Below are 13747 nucleotides of genomic sequence, written 5' to 3'. Positions count from 1 at the left end.
ATTGACACTGAGCACCTAGATAGTAAGGGATATGAGAGGCTGATGGGCCCCTGCTTTAATTATGTTGGGTGGCCAAGGATGACATGGGTTAGGGTGGTGCAGGTGTTTTTACCACGAGGGCTGCTCGGGTATCGCAATGCCTGAACGTATTTCCCAGGAAATACCGCTAGATGAATTGCGAGGTGAATCAGTGGAAAAAAAAGCAGATGTCATGACAAACTAGAGCCTCCACAACTGGATGGCAGACACTTCCAAGTATGACAGCATGCATGCCATACTGAGCGCGCTCAGAGAAAGATAGGTACACCTAGTGGATGGATGATGACTCCCTAAGCCCGCAGGATCAAACTCACCTTGGGGTCTGGTTCTGTGATGTCTGAGCTGCTTGTGCAGTAGGCTGGGCTGGACCGGGCCAGGGGAGGGCGGGAGACGTAAAACATGTCCTTGGAGGCTCGATGAGGGTGGTCGCGGTCCTGAAAACTCAACTGGGCGCGGGATGGCATGACCCCCCCGGTGGAGGTGGGGGAAGGCAAACGAGTGATGTCGATAGAGCTGGAAGACAACGGAGAGTGACGCTTGAAGGTATGTACACACCGGCTGCGTTGACTTACTTACAATGAAAAGTCAATGTAAAGACGTGTTCTAAACTCTCACGTTCACATGGCGCTACACAAGTTTTTAAGTCAGTTTTCGGGCTCTACATACAAAATGCATGGCCGTTGCATCATCAGCTGAACTTTGACCAACCACTGACTCGGATTTGATAGTGACGTAGGGGTAGCATACTTCACTTAATTCATGAAAGTGTCAACCATTCAATAACTGAGGAGATACTAATAATTAGGTTTTTTGCCTGTCAAGAAATATATGACACCAAGTCATTCATATATATATTGGAATAGAGCTGTGAAAGAAAAAGTCTGCAGCAAGACACATGAGATTTGCACCACCAAGACTCTTCCAACTATGAGTAAATGCGCTATTATTGGGTAGAAACAGCCCAGTGTGAATACCACATGCTAAGAAAGCGCAAAAAAACAGTTCCTGAACGTGTGACACATGCCCAGTGTGGACATAGCATTAGAATGTTAAAAAAAGATTTTGAATGCTTTGGATTACAATATGCCCAGTCTCTGACACAAAGCATCTTAGTTAGATGCCACTGTGTGGGGGTTGACCGCACAGTGGTTCTTGGATGTCCGGGCTAGTGGAGGGTCGTACAGAGGAGAGGCCACACCTTAAGGAAAGCATAGGAGTGTCTTGCAGTTCCCTTGAGGAGAGTTGAAAATGGAACGTTCCATGTCATACGTGTGGTAAGTGTATCATGAAGTATTTGCAAGGCTACTGTAAGTTGCACGCAATTATGATGCATGGGTAATTCTTTTGACCTTCCGCCACACTCACTGGTAAGGTGCAAGTACTGGCCCCTTACCGACCGCACTTTCACGGTGTGCACTTCATACCTAAGTGTACGTAGGTGTATGTAGGTGGAAGACTGTCTAATTTTCTACTTTCCAACAGTTATGGTGCAAACAAAGTTAGCTTGAACTGGTATTGCGTTTGAAACAGCTGCAGTGGAAAACAAACCAGATAAGTGTAAGTAGAGAAAAGATTCACTCCAGCATCTGTGAGGCAGCTGGAGCTGGAAACAGCTGGTGGAATTCAAAACATCTGCTTCATGAAAGATCTCAAAGAAATTAAAAACAGCTACAATGGCCCCATAATAAGACATCCATTAAAAGAGAGTGACAAGACAATTGCTAAACATCTCGAAAGTGCAGGCCTTATTAAATTATTAAAACAGGAGGTGGTGTGATGCAGAAAACAAGCATACCTGTTGAGATCCCTCATCATGAGGTTCTGAAACTCGGAGGAAATGCCCCGGTTGAAGCTGGGCCGGGACAGCAGCCGGTCAGACTGCCTGTCCGGAACCCTGTCTGTTTGATGGCTCGGCTGCCTCTGGAGGTGGGGGTTACGGAGCGCCATGCTGATGTCGTTCAGGAGGCGGGGCAAAGGACCCAGTTTGATGATGGCATCCTGAGGTTGGGAAGACAAGCAAACTGTTTCTGCTGGAGAAAATCTTTCACCAATGGGCATTTTAGTGCCATTGAAAAAGCCTTTTTTTTTCTGCTGCTGATGTCAGATCGACCTCCAGAGAAGAATCTCAGCCTCATTTAGCTAAACGTTTGAGGCGAGAGAACATAGAGACCACTTTAAGACTCAACTGCACAAAATAATGTTCCCTAGCTTGGTGGAGATGCGTACATCTTTCTAGCGTTTTCTGTGTTCGTCTATTTTTTTATGACCCCAATGGTACAAAGAAAAAGTGTTTGCCCCCATCTTGACTTTTCATTTATTAGTCAAACCTAAATATTTTAAATGATCTTAAAAAAATGAATATTAGACAGTAAATATGCATGTGAACACAAATAGCAAAGGTCAATAAAGGTGTTTCATTTTAAGAGAGAATGAGTTACAGCTCTCTATGGCTCTGTATAGAAAACCAGGTGGAACCCAAACTGTTCCACCAGTTCACAGCTAAGATTGCCTTAAAGTACTTATAGAGCAGGGAACCTGAGTCTGGAAAGGTTATAAAGTTGTTTCTAAAGCTTTGGGACATCAAACCACAGTGATATTCATCGCCCACAAATGCAGAAAACACGGAAGAACCAGGATGAACCATTACAGGAGAGGCTGACCAACCTCTCCTGTTCTTCTTTTTGTTTTTTTTTTAACTTGTCCTGTCCAACAGCTAGGCAGGCAGATGAGAGCTGAGGGCCTCTTGTGTTGGACATATTTTACTTTAACAAGAGGGGTTATTAATATTGAGACAAACCAAAGGCATGACTGAATAAACCCCTTTTGTAATTGAGGCCAAACTTTATTAATTTCAACCATGTTTGTAAATCTTTGGTGTTGGACCGGACGGAAAATGAAAGAAGGGAAGAAGAGAGAGGGATGTAAGAGAGGGGGGGGTGATAGTGAGAGGGGGGGGTAAGACCATGAAGCAGCATAGAGCAGACAGGTTTACTGGTTGTTTATCATTACGGTACGGTTCAAATGTAGTACAAAAAGGGCGGGGCCTGTCCACACACACTCAAATGTTATCAACACACCTGCTAGCTGCAAAAATGTCCACATGTCAACATGTACACAAAATAGATAGTGTTCACACACGCATACTTATGCCTTCAAACCAACTAGTGTGAAATCTTTCATTCATTCAATCATGCAAACTGTTAGTGCAAAGGTGAGCTAACACCTGTGCTCAGGTGAGTGTTTATGTTCTTCTAAAATGGATGGTGGAATGTGAAAAGAAGGAGGAGGAGCGCCCAGCCACCCCCACACCCAGACCCCCGTCGCAGCAGCAGCGGCAGCCGGAATCCCCCCAACGCCACACGGGAACAGTCAGGGAACAACCGCCCCCCGGGTGACCAAGACCGCCACCCAGGCCAGGGCCAGCAGGACCGCCGCGAGGCCCCCAGAGAGCAGGGAGGCGCGGAGGGAAAGAGAGCGCCGCCCCAGCCCAACCAGGAAAGCAGCCCCCCCGCCGCGCCGGGAGAGCCCAACGCAGGGCCCCACCGGAGAAGGACGCCCACAGCCCCAGACGAGCACCCCACCACCACCCAGGAGTTCCGGGCATCCCCCCGCCCCAACCCCAGGTACAAGCCAGGACCCCCCAAAGGGAGACCCGCTCCGCACTCCAGGCAGCCACCCACCCGGCCCACGGTTGGTCCAGGGAGGAGCAAGGCAGGGGCCCGCCGCCCCCGCCCAGGAGGGGGGAACCCCGGGGAAAAAAGGGGGCCCACAACGGGTGTTGTAAACATGGCCCGACTGGGCTCGGCCACTGTTGGAAGTTTGGGGGGGCCCAGCGCTCAGGGGCAAGGACCAGGACCCACCCCCCAGGGACACGAACACCCCCGGCTCAGGTGTAATGTGAACCCCCCCACCGTACAGAGAGAGCACCGCCGGGCCCAGGAAGCCGGCACCCAGGGGACACGGCCGCCGTCGCCAAGGGGCCCGCACCCCCCACCAGGGAAGGGGTAGGGGACAGATGGACCCAGGTCCCACCTTCCTTGCAAAATGTGTGTGCATGTGTGTTTGACAGGGTGTGTGTGTGCATGTGTGTGTGTTTATGTTGGAATGTATGTATTGAAGGGGGAGGGGTGTGTGTACTAAGGGGGGGTGCAGTTAAAATTGGCGAGTAGGGTATCAGAATCAGAGATTCTGATACTTTATTGATCCCACACGTGGGAAATTTGTTTGTCACCATAGCAACTGACAGCAGAGGGAAAAAAAGACTTAGAATTAAGTAAAAAAAAAAGCAAGAACAAGAAAATGTAGCATAAATACAGACATCAAGGTATTATAATTTAAAAAGCTATTTACAGAACAGTGCAAGTAAAAAGATGTGCAAAAGAAATGTGCAAAATCGAAAACAACTAAATAAAGAGATAATAAAGAAAATAATAATAATAATAATAAAAAAATGTGCAAAGGTTATCTTTTGCATTGTGTGTTGTTGTACAGGGTTATTGCATTGGGTATGAATGACTTTTGGTACCGGGCAGTTTTGGAGCGGAGCTGTCTGAGCCTCCTAGAGAAGGAGCTCCGCTGTTTGTTCAGAAGAGGGTGGAGAGGATGCTCAGGGTTGTCCATGATTGAAAGGAGTCTGTTCAGGGACCTCCTCTCCATCACTGCTTCAAAGGTGTCCTGTTTGCAGCCAATGACAGAACCCGCCTTCCTGATCACCTTGTTCAGTCTGTTGGTGTCACTGACTGCAATGTGAAGTGATGTGAAGAGATCACATCACTCCTGTGTTAGTTTCGCTCCATTGGCTCCCAGTTGATTCCAGAATCAAGTTCAAGATCTTCCTGTTAACCTATAAGGCCTTACATGGAATGGCCCCGTCCTACATTAAGGACCTCATAGACCAGGGGTATTCAATTAAAATTCAAAAAGGTCCAGTTACTAAAAATCTTTCCCAGCAAAGGTCCGGATCTTATGTTTTCACTTAACATAATGTACCCTCATGTTAATAAAATCAATAACGCACATACATTTCTACATAATTTATTGTTACATTTCAAGTGTTTTCAAAGTAATATGCTTTTAACATACCGAAAAGTCTGAGCTTGTATGGTACTTGAATGGAAAACAATACTGTAGTTCTCTTTACTACATGTCAATTAACAGACACTGAAATTATTCTGAATAACATAAATAAAAAGTGCAAACACAGCTTTGAGCAGCCTGAACTTAGGGCCTATTTCAAGTAATGTAAAACATTCAGAATATTTTGAATAAAATAAAAGTGCTTTTAATCTTCAAGAAAAAAATAAACAAGACATTTGAACTGCCACCTTTTTAAAAAATGAACTACATTTTAAATAAAATAACACAGGAAACTTTTCAAGTAAAATAGAACAGGGCAGAATTTACTGAATAAAAAAAGTGCAGAACTTTGAGCAGCTCCCTTTTTCATCTCTCCTTTCAACCTTTCCTTACTCCCTTTCAATCTTTCTTTCCTAGTGAGAGAAATGGGCATGTAACTGTCCTGCCAGCAGTTTGAATCTTGGCTTAAATGGGGTTAGTGCAAGTCTCATGCTCATGTGGAGATGCTCATTGGTGAGCCTAGAACGGTACTTTGTTTTAATAATATTCATTGACGAGAAAGCTGTCTCACAGCTGTAAGTTGATCCAAACATGGTCAAGGTGTGTAGTGCTACTTTGGTTAGACCAGGGAACATCGTTTCTGGCACAATCTGTAACCAGAAAGTAGCAGAGTCAGTTGTTTCAAAATGCCTCCTTAGAGCAACATCTGCTTGCAAATCAGTGAGCTCTAACTGTAAAGATCCAGGATGTGCCCACTTGAAGGTCTGTGTCACCTCCTTTGAAAATCCTCTGATTTCTCTGATAAGGAATGGATTCTCAATTAGCAGGAGGAGCTCGTGTCCAAGGTTGAAGCAGTCAAATCGTTGACAGAAGTTTCCAATCAGCTTGTCTATGAAGCCGACATAAGGGGAAATGTCTCTCTCACCCTGAATTTGTTCACGCATTTGTGGGAAATGCTCACAATCTGCTTGGAGATCTTCTTTGAAAATGTCCAGCTTAATCTGGAATGAGCGGACAGTTTTCATCAAATCGCAGATAGAATTTTTCTGACCCTGCAGCTTTAAATTGAGCTCATTAAGGTGTCCTGTGATGTCCACCAAAAAAGCCACCACATCCATCTTGTGCTGATCTTGCAAAAAGTTTGCAAACTGTGTTGCTTTTTGACTCTTGAGCTGCTGTAAGAAAGCAGCTATTTCCTTTCGGATGGACCAGAAGCGTTCCAGTGCATTGCCTTTACTCAGCCATCTCACGTTGTTGTGGAGTAGTAGGTCATTTGCATTTGCATCCATTTCCTTCAAAAATTCTCTCAGCAGTCGATGCTGATGGGATGAGGAAGCCCTCAGGAAGTTTATAAGTTTCATCATGGTATTCATTACTTCAGCAAATTCTTCAGACAGAATGGCACAGAGAACAGTCTGATGTATGATCCAGTGGTAGGCTATGAGATCAGGGTTGTCTTGTTTCATCCGCGCAACAGCCCCCTTCTCTGTCCCAACCATGGCAGGTGCACCATCCGTGGTGACTGACACTACTTGCTTCAGATTAATCTTTCTTTTTGTGAGCATCTCCTTTATCCCCTCATATATATCCTCTCCTCTTGTGTGTGTCTCAAGTGGTGTTGAACCTAACATGTCCTCACACATCTCTTTCTTCTCTTTGTGAGGAAATCTCACATACACCAAAAGCTGGGCATTATCTGTTACATCTGTGGACTCATCAATGGCTAAGGATATGCATGTTGCGTTCTGAACAGCTGCATCAAGCTGTGCCAGCACATCCTCTGCTAATAGTTCAGTTTTTCTAGTTGTTGTTGTAGCTGACAATGGGATTTTTTTTATTTTTTCACACATGTCATCTTTTAGTTTACCATCAAGTAAGGTTTCTGCAGCCGCATTTAAGCACTCCTTTACAACTGTCACATCGCTGAATGCTTTCTTGTGTTGCGCCAAAATCCACGCGATCTTTAACGAACACTCATTTGCACGTTGCTGCCCGGTAAATGCATGCGTGATGACACGAGTAGACCTGTCATACTGTGCTTTCAATTCGATGATTTTACTTGCCCTCACTGCGGACTTCTGCGGGTACATTTCCTCAAACGACCCGTGTTTGGTCTCATAGTGACGCTTAACGTTGCCACTTTTGATTAACGCCACATTTTCACAGCATATGAGACACAAAGGTTTAGAACTGGCTGCAGGCAGAATAAACATGTATTTGTCCGTCCATTCATCTTTAAAAGTTCGGTTTTCAGCATCTACTTTTCTCATTTTTGAGCAAGCCATTTTCTCTCATCTCCTCTCCATCTCTCTCTCACACTCGCTGTTGCTGAAAGGTAAACAATCGATTTGATTGGCTTGGCTATTGATGACGCTCCTGTCATAATTACTAGATTAGCTGCGCATGAACAAATGATTTATATTTTTATTAATATCAAAAGTTTTAACGGGTCCGGGCAGACTCGTCACTCGGTCCGGACTCGGACCGCGGTCCGCCATTTGACGATGCCCGTCATAGACCCTTACCATCCAATGAGAACACTTCGTTCGCAAAATGCAGGACTGCTTGTGGTTCCTATAATTAGTAAAAGTACGGTTGGAGGTAGAGCGTTTAGTCACCAAGCCCCTGTCTTATGGAATAAACTCCCAGCTCATGTAAGAGAGGCCGACTCAGTTTCTACATTCAAAGTTAGACTTAAAACATTCCTCTTTGGACAGGCTTATTGTCAGACTAGTTAGTATTCAGAGATTATTGAACTTAATGTTAATTTGTTTAAATTAAACTTAATAACTATTTCTTTTAAAAGGCTGATAGAAGTTGAAGCTGGGGTAACTATGGTGCACTGGGGTTCTGTCTTCTTTCCTTTTTTACTTCTACCCTTCCTCTCCTCTATTCTTGATCATAATTTATCATTTAGTTCTCCATGACTCTGTTTGGTGCAGTGCGATTCATGTATTGTCCCTCTTTTCCTCTCCCCTCCTGGGGAGTGGGAGTGCTTCCGGATTCCAGTTGGTTCATCCGTGCTCCAGTTCCTGACCGTTTACCTCGCCTTTGCTCGCGCTCCTACACCTGGCTGTGGATCCTGCCTCTGGCTCATCTCTGGCTCGTTTCTGCTCTGTACCTGACCGAGTACCTCGTCTCTGCTCCTGCTCCTACACCTGGCTGTGGTTCCTGTCTCCGGCTCGACTCGCGCCTTTGACTGTCCCCACAACCACGGCTGGATGAAGCTCGTCTGCTGGACTTTTATATATGTAGTTGTAGATTTAGATAAGTTAATTCTTCTCTAAGAGTTCTGGTAAATCGCCTGTCCGTCCTGGGGGAGGATCCCTCCTTCATGTGGGCACCCCTGAGGTTTCTTCGTTTTTTCCGGAATCCGTTTTTTTTGGGAGTTTTTCCTTACCGCGAAGGGGGGTCTAAGGGCAGGGATGCCAGTATAGCTTAGTCAGTTTGTTAGTTCATTTTAGTATTTTCCTATTGAACTCTTTGTATTCATGATCCTTTTGAATTCATGTTTTACTTCGAAGCCCATCGAGACGACAGACCACGGAGGAGAACAGGGTGCTGGCTACCACAGACTGGTAGAAGATCCCCAGCATCTTGCTGCACACATTAAAGGACCTCAGCTTCCTAAGGAAGTAGAGTCTGCTGCAGGCCTTCTTGTACACAGCAGTGCTGTGGCTCCTCCAGCTCAGTCTGCTGTCAATAGTCACACCCAGATATTTATACTCCTCGACCGCTTCTACATCCTTGCCCAGGATGCGGAGGGGTTGTAAGACAGTCCTTTTCCTCCGGAAGTCGATCACCATCTCCCTGGTGAGGGACATCTCCTGATTACTCACAGTGATGTCCCCTCACCCTCCCCACCAAGGGGCCCTAAATGTCTCCTGTTATTCTACTCCAACAACTGAGGCAGAATCACTCCACAGTCATAGACTCAGTAAAGGACAAAACACTTTGTACAGCACTATAGATAACGATATTCTGCCTTGTTGTGATCTGTTCTCAACATTCATTCCTGAATTTAGGGTTCCAGTGATTTAGGGTTCCAGTGATGTAACCAGAAGTTTTTAGAGAATATAACATAAAAAAAAAGTATCCTCACCTTGCTGAGCTGAGCCATGACCTCCCACAGGAGACTGTGCAGAATGGACAGCTCCCTGCCCAGGTCGATGTATCCCTCGAAACCGCCTGCATTGCTGACGCTGTCCAGGTTGGAGATTTCATAGAGAAACTGTTGCATGGAGCCCCACTCCATCTCTAAAAACTCATTCATGAAACACATGTACTCCTCTTTGCTGCCAAACCTGCCAGAGTCAGAGGAATACCAATGTTAGTGGTCACCCACTAGAAGCTTTGATTTAAAAGTAAGGTTGACATCATTACGCCCGCAAAAATATAACCAGAATCTTCCCATTCCTACATGTATTTTTGTGTATTTATCTTCAAAACATTCAGAAACAAATACTTTTAACTTAGAATCCCAAAAAATGGTGTTATAGGGATCTCAGAATTTCCAGTAGAGTTTTGATCCATCAGTCAAACCCATTCATCTAATGAGAATTTCAAAATGTTTCCATCTTATCTATTATGAGAGTAAGCATAAACGTTTTTTGAATATCAAGTGATTTAAATGTGTCCAGTCCTGTGTGAATAGATTAAAAAGCTAAAAAATATCCCTGCAAAAAATATATTAGGAGAGGAAACATTTTTTTTCCATTCATTTTTTGACCAAAAGTGTTCACCCAAGCAGGTTTTAAAAGTATAGAATGTGCTGACAAAAAGTTCCATCCATTCTTTAAAAAAAAGTTAAATAATCTCTTTCATCAGTTAGTACGCTGATGACACCGTCTTTGACATGAACATTACTGTCACGTTTTAACCTGTAAAAAAAGCTAAAAAAAATAAGACTGAATTTCAAACAGGAAAGAACTGTTTGCTTTCAGCTTTCTGATCATACAATTGTCTGATTAAAAAGATATTTAAATCTTATCAAACGGGAAAACCGTATACATTCATAAACTGGAATAGAAAATGACCACTTCACTGACTTGGAAAAATTGGCCAGATTTTGCACAACTTTAGCGATGAGGGTGAGCGTGCGTGATGTCTGCTCATCTGGATACTCCTGGGTGAGGTTGAAAAGCGACGGGGACATGATGGCCGGACACAGGAAGCGCAGGAACAGAGAGCCACTGATGAGGCGGTCTGCAATATCCTCGCGCCCCCGCTCTGCACAGCGCACCCTCCATGATGCGAAAACTTCCTTTAGCTCTCGAGGGAACACGCTGTGAAGGCAACAGCAGCCATGCATCAGTCTGCAGATGGCTTTCTCTCCAACTCCCATAAAATGTCTCTTCTCAATAAGACACATCCTTTATTTATTTAGCGTTTAACTCACCAATGGGAGTTGACAATTTTGCAGAGGGCCAGTTCACAGCACATGCGAAGGTTGGCTTGATGGTCTGGCAGAATTGAAGGTGATATTCTCATTGGGTCCACTTCACAATTTTCTTCTGACTCATACAAGGCCCTTATGAACTCCCCTGAAAGTTACAGATCAGAATGTGGCTTATGTTCAGTTTGATTCTGTACATCTTTGATTAAAAAAAAAATAACATGCAACCAGGAACCCCTAATGTTTCAGTTAGCAAAAGTATTTAAAGCTAGATTTACACGCCCACCAAATCTCCTTCAAGTTAGCTTCTCTTCTTTTTTGTGCATTTCTGCTCCATGAACACTAGGGAGCATAAACTGTTGACTTATCAGAATTAGTGACACATAAAAACAGAACTCAAGATACCATGAGGAGGTCATTAGTTTGGAGTTTATTCTGTCTGACATGGTTATTGTTTAACATGAGAGTGGAGGAAGTTTAGTCCTTCACTCAGTTCTTTTGAGTGAACCATGGCAACGACTTCTTTTTTAAATTTCTTGCTGTAATTTGGTTCTAGTTTCAGTTGTATGGGTTGGGCCTCTCATGTTAGAGTTACTTAGTAAAAACAACAGAGTTATGGGGCACTTTTTAGAACCGTGAGGTTTTGGCACAGAGAACGTTTACACTGTACGCTATTGACCAGCGTGTTTACTTACGTTTTACCTCAAAGGAAACTGTTTAAGGGGAACCGTGCATTTAGATGTTAACGCCGTGTCACACAGCCGCTAAGTACATTCTGTGCAATTTCCACGTTTGACAATTTGGTTTTCCATGATACATGCGTGATATACATGATTCAGAAATGTTTCTTGAGTTCGTCATGCGCTTATGTTCGTGGATGTCGGTTGAGGGTTTTGGCTTTTTACTCTTTACACAAATTCGGTTTTGAGAGTTCAAATTCTTTGGTCGGTTGCAGTTGATGCGTTTAAGTGTTTCGCGGCGCAGCCCGAAAGGCGGGTCTGTAGCTATGTGAAATTTTCACGGATGTATGGCTAAGGTAACATTGCTTCAGCACCATGGTCAGCTCCCGCCACAGGCCCTCTTGATGCTTTGTCTCAATCAGTCGGATTCCCCTGATCCTCACCAATTCACCAATCAGCTGCCAGGCCCCAGTCAAGGCAGAAGGTCGGGGGGTGGGGGTATGATGTGTGTGTATGTGGGAGAGACTACCGCCAAGACAAGGGATCCCCGGCGAGAGCAGCAGCAGGAGATCTCAGCGAGCGTCCACAGTCACGCCCGCCATAGAAGGTTCATACTTAAAGCAATTTGTAGTCGCCTGAGTCGCATTGCTTGCAGGGGCATTGGAGTAAGGAAGAGCGACACCTGCTGGTGATGTCACCCACGACCGGATTTGTACGTGTTCTTTGCGTGGTTTATTCGTACTTCTTCTGTGGTTTAAACAGGTTTATTCGTGATGCATCTGTCAAAATTTCCCATAAAGATCACAAACTTTTTTCCACGTCTTTTAAATGTGACCAGTTTTCATCTGTGGACAATGCGCAAATTGTACTTTGGAGCAGTGTGACGGCCTCTGCCATAACCCCTGTGCTATCCTATGGGGTCAAGATGACCATTGACGTGTTCTCCCTACCATAGCAAAGGTGGATAAAGGTACAGATGATTTAATATAATCCATGGACAATGGTGAAGTTCACAAACCATTGAAGGAAAAAGGTTCAGCGCACTGTCTAGTGGATCTAGATGACCCAACTACCAATGTTAAAGTGCCTAGGAGATCACAAGGGTTAAAAACCAAGGACACTAGGAGGAATTATACTTGGTTTCTCCTCTCATTGCACATTTAATATGCCAACTAAGACTTTAATTTGAACAGAAGTAGAAGGTTAGAAAGGCTGTATTTAAGGGAGAGTGGTTCACTTAAACTTTTAATTCCAATGACAGAACTATGCCAGAAGGTGTCATTTAGGTGAAATATATTTTTATTTACATGTTTCTTATATTATTTAAAGACCTGGTATTGAATAGATAATGTTTTATTATGACCAAAGTTACACAAAATAAAGTGGCTTTTGCTGTGTTTTAAAAATATAAAAACCACAAAACAACGGTGTCATGCATCTCTATAGCTATACGGTCAAAAATATATTGATCCTTAGAGAAACCATGGCGACAGATGGGCACACTTTGTTGTCTTCACTTTTGATTATTTTAACACGAACAGCTTTTAAATTGAAAAGCTTTCAGGCTTAGGAAAGGCATCCGTTTTTCTACAAAGGTTACTTCTCAGATGATCAGTATTGGAGTTTAGGCTTTAGTTTTACGGTGAATAGTGAGTAAAGGAAACGACGGAGGACAGCGCTGCTCCAGCTCACCGATAGCATCCTTGAGGTACTTGTGTCCGATCAGTTTGAGGTACTCTTCTATGGCTTTGGTGGCCAGAGTGTTCTCTCTGAAGATAAGGTGTTCTCGGTCGATGAATCTGTCCACTTCACACATTGCCATGTCCGACAGGAAATCCTGCAGAGAGAAAGAGCAGCATTACTCCCTAGTTAAGCTAAATGAGAGCCAGAGCCGCACTTGACGTCAGTAGACCGGTGTACCTTGGCCTTGCCCGTGCTCTGCAGTATGTGCACCAAAGCACACGCCACCTCTTCTTTGCTCTTGACGCTCAGCACAGGCTCCAGAACAGCACACAGGGTGCGGTAGTTGTTGGTGACGTACTCTGCGAACTCCTTGTAAAGCTCCATGGGCAGAATGTTCATGGTCTGGAAGCGGGACTTCAGGCGAAGCGATGCGTTGATGATCTTCCCCCCTCCAACACCAGCTCCCTTTGTGAGGACGCTGGGCTGGATGACCGGGTACCACTGCTCCACAAACTGACGTCCAGTGATGCTGGAGATGGGGATGCTGACCAGCCCTAGGTATGTGCTCTTTTCCTTTTAACAAAACAAAACAAAAAGGATAAAAGCTCTGAAAAAACATCTGAATAAGCTGAAGCACTTTAGTTTTTTAGATATTTCTTTTACAATTCCAGAAAAATGGCCATCTAAACAAAAGTAAAGAAAAAAAACAATTTCATAAATAATGGATTGCTGTCCTAATGAAAATCCTTTCAATACAGTTTATGTATACTGTACCATGCAGTTTACAGTTTTGTCTTAACCCTTGTGTTATCTTAGATGACCCCACCCTTACATTGACGTGTTCTTCCTACCATGCCAAAGGTGGATAAAGGTG

General features: G+C 44.2%; 1 protein-coding gene across 24 annotated transcripts in view; it reads right to left on the bottom strand.

The window, feature by feature from the left end:
- The window catches only part of syngap1b (synaptic Ras GTPase activating protein 1b), a 182259-nt gene that overhangs the window by 25352 nt on the left and 143160 nt on the right, over window positions 1-13747 (bottom strand). For all 24 annotated transcript variants that reach the window (XM_078932581.1, XM_078932592.1, XM_078932588.1 and 21 more), the window contains 7 exons: window positions 13111-13446; window positions 12883-13027; window positions 10514-10658; window positions 10164-10400; window positions 9218-9419; window positions 1835-2037; window positions 354-552 (listed from right to left, as the gene is read on the bottom strand). In XM_078932581.1, coding sequence (XP_078788707.1) covers window positions 354-552; window positions 1835-2037; window positions 9218-9419; window positions 10164-10400; window positions 10514-10658; window positions 12883-13027; window positions 13111-13446 — 1467 coding nt within the window. The remainder of the gene's footprint in view (window positions 1-353; window positions 553-1834; window positions 2038-9217; window positions 9420-10163; window positions 10401-10513; window positions 10659-12882; window positions 13028-13110; window positions 13447-13747) is intronic.

The sequence above is a fragment of the Oryzias latipes genome, chromosome 16 (assembly GCF_053564925.1).
Source record: "Oryzias latipes strain Hd-rR chromosome 16, Olatipes_Hd-rR_3.1".
Lineage (NCBI taxonomy): Eukaryota > Metazoa > Chordata > Actinopteri > Beloniformes > Adrianichthyidae > Oryzias > Oryzias latipes.
This window is presented reverse-complemented; position numbering and strand designations above follow the sequence as displayed.